Source organism: Sapajus apella, unplaced genomic scaffold (genome assembly GCF_009761245.1).
Source record: "Sapajus apella isolate SASKATOON/1434 unplaced genomic scaffold, GSC_monkey_1.0 scaffold2, whole genome shotgun sequence".
Classification (NCBI taxonomy): Eukaryota; Metazoa; Chordata; class Mammalia; order Primates; family Cebidae; genus Sapajus; species Sapajus apella.
Genome location: NW_022436942.1, coordinates 44,622,719 through 44,644,535, shown reverse-complemented (window position 1 = coordinate 44,644,535; position 21,817 = coordinate 44,622,719). Strand labels below are relative to the sequence as shown.

Here is a 21,817-nt window from a genome sequence, read left to right as displayed (position 1 = left end):
TATATCATATTCTAGAAAAGGCAAAACTGTGAAGACAGTGGAAAGATCAGTGTTTGTCAGGGGTCAGGGTAAGGAGAGGGATAAATAGGTGAAAAACAGATTTGAGGGCAATGAAAATACTCTGCATGATACTATAATGATGAATACATATTATTATATATTTGCCCAACCCCCTAGAATGTACAAGACCAAGAGTGAACCTTATTGTAAATAGACTTTAAGAAATGATGATTGCAAACTGATATAGTTCTTAAATACAACTATATCATTTGTAATTCATGTATCAACCTGGTGGGGATATTGATAATAGGGGAAGCTATTCATGTGGTTCAGGGGAGAGGGCATCTGACAAATCTCTGTACCTTTCTTTTAATTGGCTGTAAAAATAAAGTCTTAAAATATACAATGTTCTTCTCCATTCTCTTATCAACATATTTATACTTGTGAATAGTTATGGAGGATAATATAATAAAAATTTAGTGGTTTCAGGATTTCTATGCTTATATATATGTTTTTATAATTCTATCAGGAAAACTGGAAAGTTTAATGCAATTTTAGTTCTCTTTATCCCTGTTTCCTTATGTAATACTGAATTTTTTATTTAGCCTTGAACATGGTATTATTGGAGTTCAGAAAACAATACCCCAACTGAAGACCTCAGAAGCAGCCTTACTGGGAGGAGTCAGAGCAAGATGGCCAAATAGAACCCTTCAGTGATATTCTTTCCCCGAAGGAGCAACAGATTGAACAACTACCCACACACGAAAGTACCTTTTCTAACAACCCCACAGGTGAGCAATCACCGTACCTGGTTTTAACATAACATCAAGGAGAGAGGCACTGAAGAGGATAGGAAAGACAATCCTGAATTGCTGACACCACCCCTGCTCTATTCCCTGCCAAAAGCCACATGGCACAAAGAGAGAAAATCTTTGCGCTCAGAGAGAGAGCAAAATGATTGTGGAACTTTGTTGGAACTCTACCGCTCTGTCATAGCAGACAGAAACGCAGGGCAGAACTCAGCCAGTGCCACCAGAGGGAGCATTTAGACCAGCACTATTCAGAGGACAATTCTTCATCTCAGTGGTTGGAATCTGAGTTCCAGCTAGCTCCACCACTGCAGGTTAAAGTGTTCTGGGGTCTTAAGTGATTTTGAAAGGCAGTCTAGGCCACAAGGACTGCAATTCTTGGGAAGTCCTGATGCTGTGTTAGTCTCAGAGCTAGTCTACTTGTGGTGCACACAAAAACCAAGTGAGACATCATGTAGGGTGACCCAAAAAGAGTTTGTGTAAGCCTTCCCCCAACTCCAGGAAGTGCAGCTCACAGCTTTAGAAGAGACTTCTTCTGTTTGAGGAAAGGAGAAGAAAAAATATAGATGAATCTGTTTTGCTACTTGAATCCCAGCTTAGCCACAGTAAAATAAAACAGTAAGCACGGTGCTGAAGTTCCCACTCCAGGCCCTAGCTCCCAGATGGCATTTCTAGACCAATCCTGGGCCAGAAGAAAACCTGCTTCCCTGAGGGGAAAGACCTCCTTCAGTCCTGGCAGAATTTATTATCTGCGGACAAAAGAGCCCTTGAGTCTTGAGTAAATATCAGCAGTAGCCCGGTAGTAGCTGCCATGCGTCTTGAGTGAGACCCAATACCATGTGGCTTCAAGTGTGACCTGATGCAGTTCCAGCTGGAGTGGCCATGACATGAGAATTCCTTTTGCTTGAGGAAAGGAGAGAGAAGAGTAAAAAGGATTTCATCTTGCAATTTGTGTTTCAGTTCAGCCACAGTAAAATAAAGCACCAAGCAGACCCCTAAAGTTTCCAATTATGGGCTTTAGCTTCTGGAAGGCATTTTTAGACTCAGCCTGGTCCAGAAGGGAACCCATTGGCATAAGGAGGGAAACCCATGCCAGTCAAGATTCACCACCTGCTGACTGAAGAGGCCTTGGACCTTGAATAAACATCGTCAGTATCCAGGCAGTAGTTGCCAAGGGCCCAAGGGTTATGGTGCCCATGGGGAGAAACTCCTACTTGAGAAAATGAGAGGGAAAAGGAGGGAGCACTTTGTCTTTCAACTTGAGTACCAGTTTGAGCATCATAAAATAAAGCACCATGCAGATTCCTAAAGCCCTTGATTCCAGGTTATAGATCCTGGATGGCATTTCTAGACTCACCCTTGGCAAGAGGAAATCTACTGCCATGAAGGGAGACATCCAGGTCCGGCAATATTTACCATGTGCTAATTAAGAAGACTTTGAGGTTGAATAAACATCAGTGGTAGCCAGGCGGTGGTGACCACAGACCTTAGGCGAGACGCAGGACTTCTTTTCAATACTCATTAATGAATATTCACAAGCATCAAGACTATCTAAACTGGGCACAGTGGCTCATTCCTCTAATCCCAGAACTTTGTGAGGCCAAAGCAAGTAGATCACGAGGTCAGGAGATCGAGACCATGCTGGCCAACACTGTGAAACCCCATCTGTACTGAAATACAAAAAATTAGCCAGGCGTGGTAGTGGGCACCTGTAGTCCCAGCTACTCGGGAGGCTGATGTAGAGGAATCACTTGGACCTGGGAGGTGGAGGTTGTAGTGAGCTGAAATCGTGCCACTGCACTCCAGCCTGGCAACAGAACAAGACTCTATCAAAAAAAGAAAAAAAAATGACTTCATCAAATGAACTAAATAAGGCACCAGTGACTAATCTCAGAATGACAGAGATATGTGATCTTTCAGAGAGAGAATTCAAAATGGCTGTTTTGAAGAAGCTCAACAAAATTTTGATAATATAGAGAGGGAATTCAGAATTCTACCAAATAAATTTAGCAAGTGATTAAAACAATATTTTAAAATCAAGCAGAAATTCTGCAGCTGAAAAATCAGAGTTTCTCAAAAGTATAAATAATCAAGCAGAATAAAAAATTATTGAGCTTGAAGACAGGCTATTTGAAAATACAGAGTCAGAGAAAACAAAAGAAAAAAAAAGAAATGAGGCATGCCTGCGAGTATAAAAAATACATTCAAAAGAGCAAAACAAAGAGTTACTGACCTTAAAGAGGTGGCAGAGAGAGATTGGTATAGAAAATTTCTTCAAAGTAATAATAACAGAGAACTTTTGAAACCTATAGAAATAGAACAATATTCAAGTACAAGAAGATTACAGAACATCAAACAGATTTAACCCAAAGAAGACTATCTCAAGACATCTAATAATCAGACTCTCAAAGTCCAGAGTAGAGAAAGGATCCTAAAAGCATCAAGAGAAAAGAAACAAATAACATATAAAGAAGCTCTAATATATCTGGCAGTAGACTTCCCAGTGAAAACCATACAGGCCAGGAGATAGTGGCATGATATATTTAAAATAGTGAAGGAAAAGAAGGTTTATATCATAGAATAGTATATCCAGTGAAAATATCCTTCAAACATGAAGGCAAAATAATGACTTCTCCAGAAAAACAAAAGCTAAAGGATTTAGTCAACATCAGACCTGTCCTACAAGAAATGCTAAAGAGAGTCTTGCAGTAAGAAATCATTTGAAGGTACAAAATTGATTAGAAATAGTACAGACAAATTGCACAGACAAATATAGACTATTATAGGCTGGAGCAGCTGCCGCCGAGTCTGGATCCCACTGCTGTGCGCCCCCGACGCCTGCCTGACGTGCATTCTTGGTTCCTTTTGGTTCCAAGTCCAAAATGGAAACTCTCAAGGATCAGCTGATTCATAATCTTCTAAAGGAAGAACAGACCCCCCAGAATAAGATTACGGTTGTTGTAGTTGGTGCTGTTGGTATGGCCTGTGCCATCAGTATCTTAAAGAAGGACTTGGCAGATGAACTTGCTCTTGTTGATGTCATTGAAGACAAATTGAAGGGAGAGATGATGGATCTCCAGCATGGCAGCCTTTTCCTTAGAACACCAAAGATTGTCTCTGGCAAAGACTATAATGTAACTGCAAACTCCAAGCTGGTCATTATGACGGCTGGGGCAAGTCAGCAAGAGGGAGAAAGCCGTCTTAATTTGGTCCAGCGTAACGTGAATATCTTTAAATTCATCATTCCTAATGTTGTAAAATACAGCCCGAGCTGCAAGTTGCTTATTGTTTCAAACCCAGTGGACATCTTGACCTATGTGGCTTGGAAGATAAGTGGCTTTCCCAAAAACTGTGTTATTGGAAGTGGTTGCAATCTGGATTCAGCCTGATTCCATTACCTGATAGGGGAAAGGCTGGGAGTTCACCCATTAAGCTGTCATGGGTGGGTCCTTGGGGAACATGGAGATTCCAGTGTGCCTGTATGGAGTGGAGCGAATGTTGCTGGTGTCTCCCTGAAGACTGCACCCAGATTTAGGGACTGATACAGATAAGTAACAGTGGAAAGAGGTTCACAAGCAGGTGGCTGAGAGTGCTTACGAGGTGATCAAACTCAAAGGCTACACATCCTGGGCCATTGGACTCTGTGGCAGATTTGGCAGAGACTATAATGAAGAATCAGGTGGGTGCACCCAATTTCCACCATGATTAAGGGTCTCTATGGAATAAAGGATGATGTCTTCCTTAGTGTTCCTTGCATTTTGGGACAGAATGGAATCTCAGACGTTGTGAAGGTGACTCTGACTCCTGAGGAAGAGGCCCGTTTGAAGAAGAATGTGGATACACTTTGGGGGATCCAAAAAGAGCTGCAATTTTAAAATCTTCTAATTCATACCATTTCACTGTCTAGGCTACAACAGGATTTTAGTTGGAGGTTGTGCATGTTGTCCTTTTTATCTGATCTGTGATTAAAGCAGTAATATTTTAATATGGACTAGGAAAAACATCAATTCCAGAAGTTAGAAATAGGAATGGTTTGTAAAGTCCTACAGCTATATCCTGCTGCTGGATAGTGGTAACCTTGTGTAGTCCTAAACTGGTTAGTGTGAAATAGTCTGCCACGTCTGAGGCACCACTGCCAATGCTGCACATGCTGCAGTTGCCCCTTGAGCCAGAGAGATGTTCCTTTGTTATATAACTTCCTGGCTCCTTCACTGAACATGCCTAGTCCAACATTTTTTCGCAGTCAGTCACATCCTGGCATTCAGTGTATAGATCCAATATCTCATGTCTTGTTCCAAAGGATCTAATTTTGTGAACTATATATATCAGTAGTGTACATTACCATGCAATGTAAAAAGATCTACATATAAACAATGCAACCAACTATTCAAGTGTTACACCAACTAAAATTACCCCCAATAAACCTTGAACAGTGAAAAAAAATATAGAGAGACTATTATAATACTGTAATGATGAGTACTTATATCTTGAGTTGGAAGACTAAAGAATGAACAACTCAAAAATAATAAGCACAATAAACTTTTAAGACATAGATAGTATAATAAGATATAATTAGAAAAAGAAGTTAAGAGGTGAAAGCATGAAGTTAAAATTTAGAGTTCTTGTTTTCGCTACTTTTTAAAATTAATTTCTTTGTGTAGTTTTGCAATCAGAGTTAAGTTGCCACCAATTTAAGATAATGTGTTATGTTATTTGCACTGAATGTATTAATATTAGATCATGCCCTTTTTTATTCAATCATAACTTTATACAACTTTTCATGCTTCATTGAACCTAAGAAAAAAAATTGATAATTTTCCCTGTATCTTTGGGTCTTCATACTAAAGGCTTGCATTTCAAATAAAACTATAATCAAGTAAATTTATATGCCTTATCTCCTATTAATCCATCTTTTTTTCAGTTGATATTTCATCAAATTTTCAGAGGATAGAAAGGAAATGTTCCCTTTATTCCTACAATACAAATAAAATCTACTTTATCATCATAGATTACCAGGTGGAAAATAAATTTCTAAAAACAGCTAACAGCCAAATATTTCCCATATGTTTTACTATATATCAGAGTTACCTCAGTAGCTTATTACAAATAAAAATACCAAATTTTGGCCATGCACAGTGGTTCACATATGTAATCCCAGCACTTTGGGAGTCTGAGGCAGGAGGATCACTTGAGGCCAGGAGTTCAAGACCAGCCCGGGAAACATGGCAAAATCCTGTCTCTGCAAAAAGAAAAGAAATTTAGTTAGCTGGGCATGATGGTTTGCAGCTGTAGTCCCAAGTACTCTGAAGGCAGAGATGGTAAGATAGTTTGAGTATGGGAGCTTGAGGCTGCCATGAACCATGATCATACCATTGCACTCTAGTTTGGGTGACTATGTGAGACTTTGTCTAAAACACACACATATATACACACAAATACACACACACACACACACAAACAGGAAAGAAACAAACTTCACTCTTAGAAATTCTGATTTGCTAATTCTGCTAGGAAGTCATAGAATTCATATTTTTAACTCTGATGAAGAAGCCACCAACCTTCATTTGAGTAACAACTGGTCTAACAGTCTGCATTACACAGTAACAAGGTCGACTTAAGTTTCCTGCCCCAACTTGGAACTTCTGTTCTCCATTTCTAAGTAAGTTCAACCTGGCACAATACTTTGATGGTTTTTAATGTAACAGCTTTATTTGCCTCAAGAGGCCTCTCTCAGGGAAGAAACTATATGAAAAAAATAAATGGACCCTGTTTCTAATACTTGCTGTGTAATAAATTAGTGTAGCCTTAAAACATGCGACTTTACTACTGTACATTAGTATGTCTTAGATGAAGTTAAATATATTGTGTGGGAGTTGTCACAGGTCTCCCTCCTCTCCAGGCAACCAAAGTGAGCATGCAATTGCTAGCACATACTCCCTCTTCACCCTGACAAGAAGCTGTTTCATCTGGGCCTTTATGGTACAAGATCAGCAAAAGGGCAGAGAAAGCAGAATCTGAAAGGTAGGGAAAGAAGGACACTGCAAAAGGGGTTGTAGGCTCCTTGCGGAGAGAACCAAACTGTCTTGTAGTTTTGAGACTGTCATTTTAAAATTGTTACCCAGAGGAAGAAAAATCATGAAAGATGGAAAGAGGAAGGAAACTAGGGAAAAACTGCCTCTTTGCAATTTTGTCTGGAATTAATTCTGACAAAAATAAATATAACACAGAGATATATTTCTAATTAATTTTTTTTTTCTTTTTCTTTTTTTGAGATGGATTCTCACATTGCTGCCCAGGCTGGAGTGCAGTGGCGTGATCTCAGCTCACTCCAACCTCTACCTCCCAGGTTCAAGCGATTCTCTTGCTTCAGCCTCCCAAGTTGCTGGGATTAAAAGCACTCACCAACATGCCCAGCTAATTTTAGTATTTTTAGTAGTGACAGAGTTTCACCATGTTGGTCAGGCTGGTCTCGAACTCCTGACCTCAGGTGATCTACCCACCTACCAAAATGCTGACATTACAGGTGTGACCCACTGTGCCTGGAATATTTCCAATTAAGATTTTTTTTCTAATCTAATTTGTTATTTCAGTCAATTAATCAAGGTTAATAATGATTCAACACTAAATGCCAAGCTTTCAGAAGAGGACTACTTTTTTCTGTTAATGTAACTTAAGGTTCAAATTAGTATCCAGTTGATTTTTGAATTGGCAACACTTTTAAGTTCTTTAGCCTTACCAGTGCCTACATGGGCAGGGTGTGCTCAGCACAAGGGTTTCCAGAAGAGAGAATGGGTGGAAGATGAAATATTAATCTGTGCACCTAAGCACAGGGCTGAATCCTATCCACTGGGAGGAAGTGAAATCTTTTTTTAAAAATTTGGCCTGGTGGTAACCTTGATCTTGTTTGTTTTTAAGCATCTTTCTCTTTTTTAAAATCTATATAAAGTTCAAAAGTGCAAGCGCAGCTTTGTATAGTTTTATCATGTGTATATGTGCACTATGCACATATTGCATTGTGGTGGAGTCTTGGCTTTTACTGTATCCATCTCCCAAATAATATATATTGTACCTACTAAGTAATTTCTCATCAGCCACTCTCCTACCACCTCTTTGCCATTCCAAGTCTTCAATGTCTATCATTTCACACTCCATGTCATGTGTACACATGATTTAGTTCCTGCTTCCAAGTGAGAACATGAAATATTTGACTTTCTGTTTCTGAATTTTTTTACTTAACATAATGGCCTCCAGTTTCCACACATGCTGCTTTCAAGGACATGCTTCACTGTTTTTTGTGGATGAGTAGTATTCCATTGTGTATATGCCACATTTTCTTTATTCAATCATCCGCTGATGGCCAGTTAGGTTGATTCTGTATCTTTGCTATTGTGAGTAGGGCTGAGATAAACATACAAGTATCTTCAGTACTCATGCTGGCTATTTATCTCCTGTGAATATGCATTACAAATAAACAAAATTGATATTCTCAGAAACCAGATTACTGAAATACAGAAAACACTCTTTGGGAAACAGTATGGAGATTTCCCAGAAAACTAAAAATAGAACTACCCTTTGATTCAGCAACTCTGCTACTGGGTATCTGCCCAAAGGAAAAGCAATCCTTATATCAAAAAGATACTCTGTTCTCTTTTTCTTCTTCCTTTGGTATTCCCCCTATGCATAAGTTGCATTTCTATAGTTGTTCTACACTTATTAAATATTCTGTTCCATGTTTTTTGAGTTTTTATTTTCTTTGCTTTTCAGTTTTGGAGCCTCGTAGATAGATAGATAGATAGATAATCTCCAAATATATATATATCTCCAAATATGTATATATATATATATATATATAAAATTAAGATTTTTTCTAATCTAATATACATATATTTGGATATATATATAAATATATATATATTTGGAGATATGTATATATATTTGGATCTACATAAAAATTTACATATATTTGGATATATATATATAAATATATATATTCAATCTAAGAGACTCATATTACAGAAGTGTCCAGTTTACTCATAAGCTGATAAAAGATACTCTTCATTTCTGTTAAGGTGTTTTTTTAATCTCTAGCACTTTTTTTTTTGTTCTTTAAATTTCTTTCTCTTTGTTTTCATTGTCACCTATTCTTGCACAATGTCTACTTTATTCTTTAGAACCTTCTGCATATTAATCACAGTTATTTTAAATAGCTGATCCCGATTCCAACACCCTTACCATGTCTAAGTCAGCTTGTGATACTTGCTCTGTTTCTTCAAATTGTGATTCTATGCCTTTAGTATGTCTTGTGACTTTTTTTTTTTTTTGATAGCCTGACATTATGTATTGAGTAAAAGGAACTGTTTTAAGTAGGCCCATAGTACTGTGGTACTATGGTGTAAGGAGGGCAAGCATTCCATAGTCCAATGATTATGTTTTAGTCTTTCAGTGACCCCATGCCTCTGGATTGTGAACTTTACACGTTTCTCATTTCACCCCTCCTCTTTGCTTGTACCTCCTTGAGTGGGACAGAATGGTTACAAGGAGCTGGATCTTGGTATTATCTTCCCCAGGTCAGGTAGGTTCTGATAAAAATCCCAACAGGTTAGGCTCTGGTTGAACAGTTCATTCTAAAAACAGACCTTATGAAGAGCAATCAAATTCTCTGATATATTTTTAAATGATTTTATTTTCTCTTCTCAACCAGAAGCACAAAGAGATTTTTCTCTAATATTTACCATAAAAGCAGGTTGTGCTCAAAGAAGTAAAACTCACAAAAGTGTGGGAGCCCTCCAATGACGGGGTCCCTCTGGAGTTTTTAAGCTCTCAGACTTGTCCACACTAAGTCTCCAGCAAATTGTTAATCACAATTAAGCTTTCTTCCCCTGGCACTTGTTTCCATGAAGAATACTACCTGTGGGTTTCTGCTCCATTAACTGGCTCTATATATTTACCTGTTTGCCCCTTCAATTTCTGGGACAGTGATTTGCCCTGTGACCTCTCTTGTCTTATAAATCTGAAATGGGTCATTGATTTTGTTCTTTTAGTTTGTTCAGCTTTTTACTTGTTGTTGGGGTTGAGTGATGATTTCCAAGCTTTTGATATGCTGGACCAGAAATCAGAAGTCCACTGTGAGATTTTGAGATGGGATGTGTAGCTTGATTTAATTTATGTTTCTAAAAAAAAAAAAAAGAAATGTATAAATATTATTCAGCCATAGAAAAAGAATGAAATCCTGTCATTTACAACAACATGGATAGAATAGGAGGTCATTATGTAAATGAAATAAGCCAACACACAAAGACAAATATTGCATCTTCTCACTAATATATTGCAGCTAAAAAAGTGGATCTCATAAGGATAGACCATAGATAGGTGGTTACCAGAGGCCAGAAAGAGTAGGGGGAGGGGAAGATAAAGGGATTAATTAAAAATAATAAATGGGTACCAATATACTACCTGATAAATAAAATAAGACCTAGTGTTCGATAGATCAGTAGGATGACTGTAGTTTACAATAGTTTGTTGTATATTTCAAAATACCAGGAGAGAATAATTCAGATATTTCTAGTATAAAGAAAAGACAAATATTTAAGATAGCGGATATCCTAATTACACTGATTTGATCTTTATAAATTATATGAATGTATTAAATTATCCCAGGTACCCAGAAAATGTGTGCGTCTATTGTGTATCAATGAAAAAGTAAATGAAAATTTGTAAAAAGGTATGTACTATATGGCTATAGATGAATAAAATCAATAGCCATATTGATTTTATTCATCTATAGCCATATAGTACATGCGGCTAGGAAGAAAGTACCATAGTTCAGATGGAAATATGGTGCCTTAGGATAGTAATAGTGAATGTGACAAGACATAGATTTAAGTTGTATTTTGAAGACAAAGCAACACAACTTCGTAGTGGACAAAATGGAAGCTTTATATTAAAAGAATAAATTAAGAATGACTATTAGGCTTTTAGCCTGAGCCAGGGTTAGGACCATTTACTGAGAAGGAAACATGAAGAAGTCACCCTGATAAAAGAAGAAACAGTTCTTTCATCGAAATGGAAGGGGTTAAAAGAGAAAGAATGAAAGTTGCAGGGAGACGTTTACGTTTAATAGAGAGGGAAGAATGATAAAAAAATTTTTTATTGTTTCTATATTTTTGGAGAAATAATTGAAAAGTCATCAAATGAAAGTTAGGAGAATTAAAGATATTGAAATTCAAAGGAGAGAGGATATGAAACAACATCACTGAGAATCAAAGGTGAAATTTATTTGACAAACGTAGTAGAAATTCTGAGCAATAACAAGGATTCCCATGAGATTTGTGATAAAAAAAAAATTAAGTGTGACGATTCAAAAGGTTAAGCACTTTCTTCCAGCTCTGTTAAGCTTTTCAGTGAGGTCAGAATCAGGGAAGATTTAAATTTAATAGCTAGTGTTTTGAGAAGCGTATATGATTTAAGACAGAGTGTTGAAGGTAACAAGGCAGTCATTTTAATTTTGGAGCAAAGTATCTAAGTTAACTAATGAACAAGATAAAGGCATAATTAGAAGGTGAAGAGTAAAAAGTGGTAGGACAATGGATTAGACAGAATCGTAGTTGTTAGAGTGAGAGTACTAGCTCATGTGAACTGAAAAAAAAGATGATGTTTCAACAGTAGAGTGTTTGAAACTGAGATTTTGTAAAGAATGAATTTATTGGTATTGAAAGGTTCTGTGATATGACCATGGAAGTGGCTGGTTGAGATGAAAAGGATAAATGTTCATTATTGGAGGTGAAAATGTTCAGAAACTGAGAGAAAAATATTCAAAACACAGTAGATGAAATTGTCTTATGCTCTGTATTTCAAATAATCCATAGTTTTAAAAGGGAAAGGGAAAATATACTGTGACCAGAACACATACCTCACTTCCAGACAATGTTAACACATACAGAAAAAGTCAGTCAGACATTGAAAAAGCTATTAAGAAAGCAGTGACCATGAGTTTCATAGAAAAACCAGTGAAAGCATTTAAAGAGTTAGAAATGAGTGGGTATTGGCTTAGAAGAGAGCTTTGATTATGCCATATGACCTAGTGAAATAAACAGGGAAGTGTATCATCTGATGAATGCTTTCTAATGGGAAAGTTGGTATTACTGTTACTACTAATAAGTGTTAAATTTAGTATGTTATTAATATGTTCAAGGCATCATTCTAAGCATTTTTTATATATCAGCTCATATCATCTTCCTGCAAACCTCATTATTGTCTACATTTTATGACTGAAGAAATAGGGAGGTTCAGTAAGTTGTTCAATACTGCTTAGTGAGTGGAGCTGAATCTAGGAATTCTAACTGCAAAGAACACACTCTTAATCATTATGAAGTAGTTTCCTTCTTATACGCAGAACCTTGGCACTTTTAATTATGAGATTAATGGGATGGGAAGAGATGGTGGGGTAGCAGTAATGGGAAGTCATGTTTTACAAGAAAAACTCAAGAGATCTATAGATTTTTCTTAAATTCTACTAAGAGTAAAATTAATACTTGGGGAGGGGCGATCTTCTCAAAAGGATATGGAGTTGTCAAGTCTTCTTAATTCCGGAACAATTCAGACTCTGATTTATCCTGCATAGATGACTGTGAAATAGGTTGCATCCTTGTGAGGGGAGGACTTCCTAGACCTCTATAAAAGAGAGAGTCAAGAAAGTAACCACTAATGATGACTTCCAAAGACTTTGAGGGCTTCAGACTTCATGCGTATTATCTTAAAGAAAATTTAAGAGGTGTTATTTCAAGCATAGCTTTTGCCTCAAATATGCCTTCCCAATTGAGAAAAATATTAGTCACACAAATACTTCGGTGAAGTTAAAAGTAAAACAATTATTTACTAGATCAAAATGTGAAAAGGAAAAATAATCTGTAAAAGTAACTCTTCTTACAGAAGTAAATCTGTGGAGAAACATATGATTTTTATGACTAATTTTCTTTTTATTGGCTATCAAGTTCACTTAACAGACAAAAAAAATCAGTTCATTATTCATTAAAACAGGAATATTTAACAATAGTTGATGAATCATTCTTTCAGATGGCCCTATTTTATCACAATAACTTTTCTAATAATTGAGAGATTCATGAGGAAGTCTTGAAAAGAGTGTGTATTTCTTTCAATTCAATAAAACATTCAGTCAAAATAATAAAAGAGTGCTATTACTTTGTTTTGGGTGATTGATATGTAGGCTAGGCTTTGCTGTAGTACTCTGATCTCATAAGCTGATATAAAATATCAAACATTTTACTGTTTAAACAACTCAAGATATGTTTTGCAAAATTACAAATCATTATACATGGGATTTAATTAATATCTACTACAATTATACACAACACATCATGCTGAAGATCTAGATTTATTTGAAAACACTTAGTTTAATTTATATTAGTGCAGAAAAATCACATTCAATAAACCACAATTGTAGAAGAGACAAATAAGTGTGATTTTTGTCACATTTTCACACATATATAATTTAATATTTAATTAAGGGATGATGAATCACAATCACATGTAAATAAATGATTTATTTTCTCAGTAATAGTAAGAATCTCTTTTGAGTATGTAGGGTCTTCTGGGTTTATTCTCATACAGTTGCCGTTTCAGAATATAAGGAATTTTTCTCTTTATGACTTCTTCCTTTTCAATTTTGTCATTTCCAGTTTCAAGAATATCTTCCTGGATTAACTGCAAGATAGAGATAACACAAGTGAAACTTACATGAATAAAATCTTTTGTTTCAGAGCATTTCTCTACAGCCTATCTCATTTGCTGTTAAGACAGCAAAACATATGTAGTTGAGATATATGAAGTTCAAAGAAATTGTTTTTTCAAAGGAGAGACGGCTATCCAGTGGCTGAAACAGTATAAGAACATGGTAATTCTGACTCAGTTCAGCATTCTTCCTAGTTCACCAGGCTAGATCTTTTTAAAAATTTCTATATACTTCACCAACCATATACTTCAAGTCCATACACTAATCCCTCCTTTTGAAGAAAACCACCAAATAGACATTTGAATATTTTTCAGGCTTCGATTTATGATGGGAACACCAAAAGTATGAAATATATTATACATTACAATAAATATAGTTTTTGATCTGGTAAATCAAGTTTGGCCACAAAGGTAACAAAATTTAATACTCAATCACGTCAATTACTGACTTGACATGAAAACCATTCCAAGGATCTATTTCTCGATAGAGGGAAGAATGCCTGCTTTAGCCAATTTGGTCAGTTGTAGAAATCAACATATGGGAAAGCTCTGTATAAATCATGACAATCTCCTTAGATTGTGGTTCTTAATCATTAAAGCAATCTCAGATTCAATAACTTAAGGGAGTTAAGCTTCATGTAGCATCTTGCTTAATGTGATGAGGCAGGAATATGCCCCATTCTAATATTAAGTATATTTTTTTAACCTAAGAATACAGTTCTGACTCAAAAATTTCAGCTACCATAAAATATTTAAGAAATCTGTCCAGAGTTTCACACACAATTTACATAAATATAAAAAATAGGTTTAAGATAAAAATGTTCTTTATATTTTTGGTTATCTTCTAATTTAGGGGGTCACTATAACAAATACTGATCAGAGGCTAAGTTTTAATTCGTAATGCATAGGAATAAAATATTACAACCAAGTACTTTATTTCAACCCACAGCTATTCAATTTCAGAGGAGAAAAAACAGCTACTGTCAGACAATCTAGTTTCTTAATCTTTAGTTTCTCTCTGCATAGTCTGTAATTACTTGTACTATACTCAGAATGACATTATCATTTTATTTTTAAATCACTCAGTAACATTTAAAATAGGCAAAAGCTTTAATCTTATTTGTACTTGATTTGTCTGCATAATAGTTTATTGAGGTTTTTTTTTGGATAAATAGTATATGATGGATATTTTATTATATTAAAATATATATTTTTTCAAGTTTCTTTGACCTAAAACATATTTTAAATACTAAACCATTTACCAAGAATTTAAATTAAAGAATTAATAGTAAATTTAAAACTGGTCTTTTTAGTTTTTTGTTTAGAAATTATCTTTTTGTTTACCAGTTATTATAAACACTAGAAATTCTGCCTGCATATCTTCTTATCTACAGGGTAGCTCTTTGGTAGTCAATCACAAGTTTGTTAAATTAGCAGGGAAGGCCCCCTCAGATACCCAGTGCTACTGTAAATCCAGAACATAAAATATTGACCAAATTTGTCTTAGAGGTTAATTTGAAAGAAATGTTCCCCTGTCAGAAAATTTTAAAATTTTGTTTTGTTTCATTAAATAATTTATTTTTCTTCCCCCTCCTCTTCCTTATCCCAAAAATTTTCTCTATCTTTCCAAAGCTGCAATTTATCTTTGCCCAGAGCAAAATATATCAATGGAGGCAATAAATTGTAAAGTGTTTTGAAAGTACATTATTACGCACTAAGTTTTGTATGTATTTATAAACAAACACAGAACACAAAGGTTTCCAAATAAATTGGAACTGTGGGGATATATATTCCTATTACATACTTTTACATAAATTGAAAATATTTTTATTTGCCTAATATATTCAAATACAAAAGGTTTCAGATAAAACTAAAATAATAGGGAAACATTAGGTTGGTGCAAAAGTAACTGCGGTTCTTGCCATTACTTTCAGTGGCAAAAACTGCTATTACTTTTGCACCAACTTAATATATCCTTATCCTACGTTTTCATATATAAGCAACTACATTTTTATTTGCCTAATATATTCAAATACAAATAGAAACTTTTATGTTTTATTCCAGTTTCATTTGGAACCTTTGTATTCTGTGTTTGTTTATAGATTAGTAAACATGACTTTGTGTTTCTAAGACAACAATTTGAGTTCCTCACATTTGTTAGACATGCTACCACCTACAACAAAAATTGCTTAAACATGCCATCCACGTAAGCATAATAAAAACATGTGGATCAAATCTGCCTTACGATATACCACCTTTTAAGGTTGAAGAAAACCATATTTTGCTAAGTTTCAAATATTTGAAGGACATTTGGAAGGTGGGAAGGAATGTTGACTTCAACACATGGCTTGTTCTTCTTCAGTACTTGTAACTCTTCTTGTCATGATTATTATCAGGAATTTAATACATTATTACAAATGAGAGCTAACTAGTGTAACTATAATTATATTAATATTGTGTTATTGCTATACCTCCCAGTGTTGAAAAGCCCTGCTGTGACAAATTTTGTGGAGCTGGTATATTGTCAACATTGCTTCCAAGCTAAAGCCATCTAAAGCAGCGGGAAATTTCCTTCTTGTAACAAGCTCTTCTTCACGAACTTCTCCTGTTTCCTCAGCTGGGCTGTTCAAATTATTTACAAGACTGCAAACATTAAGCAGAGTCATCTTCCAAGAGGGAACACTTGTTTTACTAATCTGAAAAAAACAAAAACCCAAAAGCAAAAAACAACAGCAATTAAAACTTTTGTTATACAAGCAAGAAATGAATTCCCAGTGTGCTAAATCATCACATGTTAGGGTCTAATTGCTACTCCATCTAATAAATTCAGTGTTATTAATTTAGTAACATCATGTCACAAAGTTGCATAGTGCCAATATCTCATAACTTCTATTTAATAAAACACAGTAGCTATATTCACATACACACATGCGTGTACACACAGAGCAAAGTAAGAAAACAAGGAAATTGAAATGATGGCAGAAATATATAAATATGATATATGTATATCACAGGTGAAAAATTACAAATTCAAAAAACATTATTCTACTCCATTACATTTCAGCTTAAAGTGTAATGGAGCAGAGACAAAGATGGTATTAATAAATGTGGAAAATTATCAAGTATGAGGCCAATAATGTATTCCACACATTAATAATTGTTATGGGTAGCATCACAGATTATTTAGGACCTTTATGTATTAAGTTGCACCTGGGAATGAGATAAATCTATACCAAGACATCAAGGCACCTAACTTATCCCATTTTCTAACACAGACTATTAATTTCAGTTGTCTTTCTATTTTTGAACTGAAGAGGTTGTGTCCATTGGTATTCTGATTGAGTACTAAACAATGAGAACACATGGACACAGGGAGGGGAACAACACACACTGGGAACTGTCAGAGGGTGGGGTGGAGAAACGAAGAACATTAGAAAAAACAGCTAATGCATATTGGGCTTAATACCAACATGATGGGTTGATAGGTGCAGCAAACCACCAAGTCACGTATTTACCTATGTAACAAACTTGCACATCCTGCATATGTACCCCAGAACTTATTCCTAGATACAGACTGGAAATATAAAAATTTGCTTTCAAGACACCAACAGAGGAGTAATAGGGCCCAGTATACAAAGTTGCATTTGGCTCAATTAAAAGAAAAAAAAAAAGGAACATGTAAAAATAACATATCTGTTGTAGGGAGAATTTAAATCTTGACAAACAATGAAGAGTACAGTTTAGTAATTATTAAATGCATTGTAGAATGATAAATGTCTAGAAGATTATGAACTGCAACCCCTGCATTTAAAAACAAGGAAACACAGGTAAGCAAGGTGAATTAATACATTTGCTAAAGATCAAATATTTATAAGTCACTGTTTCAGAATTAGATCTCAAAGCTCCTGTTTTCCAGTCCATTGCTCTCCCCTTTCTGCTACATTTCTTTCACAGGGTGTCATGAACTTTTACTTCTAATTTAGGAACACCTTTTTATTTCCCCTAAGATAATAACAAAAGGCAAAGAGCTCACTTTGTTTTCATTGAACTTGAGACCAATACACCTTTCATCATGCCCAATGTAAAAGGCATGGAAACAAGTTCCTTTAAAAACACCTACATCCACGTAAATATGTGTGACAATTAAAATTGCAACATGCTGATTGATAGAACTCTAGTTTCTTTGCCTGTCATATCTACACCTTTGACTTCTTTTTACTAAAAGAAAATGTTTTTCAAAAAAGAAATGCCTCTCAAGGAACATTTCAATCTTGATGGGAAGTTAGTACTATAGGAAAAAGATACCATGTTTATAATGAAAGTTCATATGTTCTTCAACCAAGGGTTAAGGAAAATAAACAGTTACCTTTGATGTACGCATATTGGTCAACAAATCTGCTTCTAATGCTTTCATTTCCTCTTCTGAATCTGAGTAAAATCAAAATGACATTTACTGTAATCACATATCATATAATTATCTCATAATCTACAAATTTTAGGTTAATCTAAAATATTAGTTTTACAGGTTTAGTCTTTCTAATGCACTTTCTTAAAAATAGTAACCCTAAAAAACAAATTATAGCTACATTTTAGCATAATAGGAAGCTAAAATAATAGAAGCACTTCTAAGAAAATGCATATGACTATTTGCTCAGACAACTATTGATGACTTGGAGTTGTTCATTCTTTGAATTTCAGATTTTAAAAATGTGGTCATATTGTGTAATACATATTTTACCAAATATGCTAGGATAGCTTATTTCTTACCAGCCATAGTTTACATATATAGAAAATATGCATATTAACATTTAAATACACAACATAATGAAGATTATATAAGAGACTTTTTCAAGGCAAAACCAAAGGGAATTGCTTATTGATAATTTTTGAATAATAAAGATACTGAGATTTACTTGAGATGATTTTTTACAAAAACACACTTTGAAAGAAATGTATTTGTACTTTACGCAAGAATTTGGAATTATGTACCTTTAATTTTATCACAAGCATTTAAGGAAATTGTTTAAGCAAAAGTGGAGCTGTTCAACATCACATGTACAACATCATTGAATATGGATCACTGCATTTTTAAAAAACTGTATCCAAGTTTCTGTTAATGAATATTTTACAGAGAAGGAAAATTTAGAAAATGCTATCATAAATAAAAAGTTAAAAATGACTCTATCTTCCTTGTACTATACACTCATTAAAAAGAAATGTCACACTCAGAGAAACCATTTGTTTGATTTTACCTAGAACCTAAATTGTACAAGAGATCTTTCTCCCTATTTGTTAGATACATAATCTATTTTTCAAAAGGGATGGCAAATTCTATTAGTCATTTATGAACAATGTATATACCAAAATCCTCATAACTTTTGCATATTACAGCAAGTAGTTTCAAGTTAACAAACACAGTGCTTCATCAATAATCCAGTTTTTCTTTCAGAAGTATGTGAAGCTTTAATCTCACCTAACTTTCAGATAAACTCATAATTGTAGAAAAGTTTGTGTTTTTCTCATAAGATTTAAAGTTATTTTCTGATGATTAAAATAATTGCATAAATCACATATCTTCTTAGATTTCAATTTCATATCAAATTGTAGCATGAGTTTGAATTAAACATTTCAATGTCATATTTATGATACCTAAAGGCATAGAACAGGGTAAATTATTTTTGCTGCATTTTCTTCCTAAGGTGTTCTTTTCAGTTAGAAGTGGTCATTCCAATATTTCTTAAATATTAAGTAGAGCTTTTTGCAGTGGTTGTAATATTTCATGTTACACCTTTCAATTTAAATCTCATTTTCAAAGTGAGTTATTCATAGACATTTAGGACTATATAACTTCTCCTTTCATACCTCATGCAAAACACTCTCAAGTCAAATCATTTCCATCAATATAAGAATGCCAATTTGCCAACTGAATTCTGTATTAACTTAAATGGCATGGAGAAAAAGTACCAAACTGTTATATTAATAGCATACTTATTAGACTATGCACAATATATTCTCAAAAAGGACTGGGAATATTTTTGTATTTTTCTAGAAATAATTTTCTACAAATAATGCTTCATACATTCACTAAGCATCAATTTGCACTTCATGTGTTATCTTAACACAAACAAACAGGAAGATAATATGAGGACTATTACAATGGCATGAGGGCCACCGCTTGCTAAGAGATGAATGAGGATAAGAATAAAACATTTTGAATGGATGGGATTTAATGATGAGTTCTCAGGTTGACAGCCACTGCCTATGTACTTCCCATTAGATAATGATCAGCCTAATTGAAAGTTTTGTGGTATTTTTTTCCCTCATGATTGCATTCCAAAGGGGGTCATGCAGTGTTTCATTGAAATCCCTTTTATTGCTTTGCAGATTTTAAAAGGGAAAATAAATCTCTCAGTTATTGTAATCATAAAGGCAGAGAAAAAGATATTCACAGTTTCTATCACTGACAGGTAAATCATAAATACATTAACATAAGTAGCAACACAATGCAAAAGAGAAAAAATAAATCAGTTCAGGGAGTTGTGAAATGCAGTTTTGCTTACCTGAGCATAGACTGCAGGAGCTGAAAGCCAGGATTAGAATGCATACAAGCTGGATTTTCATTCCTGCCATCATCTTTCAGCCTTCTAGCAAGCCAAGTTCATAAAAGTCAGAAGGACACTGAAGGGGGCTCTCTCTAGCGATTCCTCTTGCCTTCAGCTGGCTTTGAAAGTGAGTGAACTATGAGAGGTTCTCTGGCCATTCCCCTACATATATAAGCAGGAGGATGATGTCATTGATTGTACAGGCATTATCTTTGCAGGATGTGCCCTATCTTCACCTCCATCCCTCCCTTCTTTCTCCTCCCCGTTTCATTTGTCCCCCTCTTTTTCCTCCCCCATTTCTGAACCTTGAGTGAAAGTGACGATCTTCCCTAATTGCTGCTGCTGCTTTGGATTTCTGACGCACAGAAGGAGTCATTCAAAAGCACTGCTATATACAGCATACTGATCTCTTTTCCCATTTCTCATTCCCCCACTCCAAAAGTTGTCATTTTGATTTTGTGAAACATGAGATCTGTTATTTCTCATTTTTAAGCAAAATCTCCAGGATGAATTCATGAAATCAGTGATTTCTTAGGCTGGGAAGTTCTTAAAGAGTTAGGGTACTTTTCTGGTAATCCAAACTTCTGAGCAAATATTTAGTGGTTCCAAAACTAATACAGGTTTTAAATAATCCATGCTAGAATAAGACAGAATATAGACAGAGAATCAGTTATAAAAATAAAGTAAATAAATTTAGAGATTAGAAAGAAAATCAATAAAAAAGAAATAATAGATCCAGGGAATAAGATATTATTTCCTAACGAATGGAAACTATTTTATTGTAAGTAATGAGAGGTGACTGAACAGTGTATGCTGACTTTTGATTGAATGCATTGGAAAAACAATTTCATGTTTATAAAATCCAGCTCTCAATTACTTACATGCTATCAGGTAAAACTGTGTATTGTTGTATCACTGACTTTTTTTTTTCCTGTTCATTATCTCTTTTTGTACCTATTTTGTTCTGCTTTTTGAATTCATTCTTGATGCCGTGTCTCATTCTTTGGACAATTCTCCTCTCATTAGTTTTTATTATTGCATCAACTTTTTTTTCCCTGTTATAATCCTCTTTTCATCATAAAAATGAGATTGTGCTTTTGGAAAGGAGACAATCCTAAATAACCACCATTCACCAAAGTCACTTTTCTATGATCATCTTCTGGTATTTCATGAGTTACACTGATACCCATTCTTTGTCTGAGCTCTCAAAAGAAAATTGCTCAAAGTGCCTTTTAAGGTAAAACTTTCTTCTTGTATTCAGCATTTCAAGTTACATGGAGTGATTTGACAAGTCAGTGCTGTTAAAGAGGTAAATATTTAAATGTAAAGTTGTGTGAGCCTGGTTTAATTTTTAAATAAATCAATCATGTAGTAACAGTTGAGAAAAAATAGGATTGATTCCTCTAGAGAATTGATTTATATTATACAGTCTGTGAGATTAACTTTTTCACCTTTATCCTAAACTTAAGGAAAGAGATTAATTCCAAACATTTAATAATTACTTAGAATAGCAAGGACTCTTTCATATAATAACAATAATTTAATAATAGTTGACATATTTATTATTTTTAGTTCATTTTGTAAACTTACATAAAACACAATATTGAACATACTTGGAGGAAGGTTTCTGTAAAGCATTTAATTGACAAAGAAATGTGA

General features: G+C 34.6%; 1 protein-coding gene and 1 pseudogene across 2 annotated transcripts; one reads left to right on the top strand and one right to left on the bottom strand.

Annotated features, from left to right (window-relative positions):
* Positions 1-3,601: 3,601 nt before the first annotated feature.
* LOC116564079 lies at positions 3,602-4,800 on the top strand (annotated as a pseudogene). Its single transcript, XR_004274711.1, has one exon. The product of XR_004274711.1 is annotated as an L-lactate dehydrogenase A chain-like (transcript).
* Positions 4,801-12,768: 7,968 nt separating this feature from the next.
* Positions 12,769-20,520, bottom strand: NTS (neurotensin). Its single transcript, XM_032297086.1, has 4 exons — positions 20,117-20,520; positions 17,923-17,984; positions 16,028-16,252; positions 12,769-13,529 (listed from the first exon to the last, which is right to left on the bottom strand). The coding sequence occupies exons 1-4, from the start codon at positions 20,187-20,189 to the stop codon at positions 13,377-13,379; spliced, it is 513 nt and encodes a 170-aa protein (XP_032152977.1). The 5' UTR covers positions 20,190-20,520; the 3' UTR covers positions 12,769-13,376.
* Between the last annotated feature and the right edge of the window lie 1,297 nt (positions 20,521-21,817).

What these genes read in the sequence shown, in the direction of transcription:
- NTS (XM_032297086.1), bottom strand. Translation starts at nt 20,189, where the DNA reads ATGATGGCAGGAATGAAAATCCAGCTTGTATGCATTCTAATCCTGGCT. An exon ending in CTCCTGCAGTCTATGCTCAG is followed by an intron (nt 17,985 to 20,116) that starts GTAAGCAAAACT and finishes GATTTTACTCAG; the next exon opens with ATTCAGAAGAGGAAATGAAA. An exon ending in GGGCTTTTCAACACTGGGAG is followed by an intron (nt 13,530 to 16,027) that starts GTATAGCAATAA and finishes TCTATCTTGCAG; the next exon opens with TTAATCCAGGAAGATATTCT.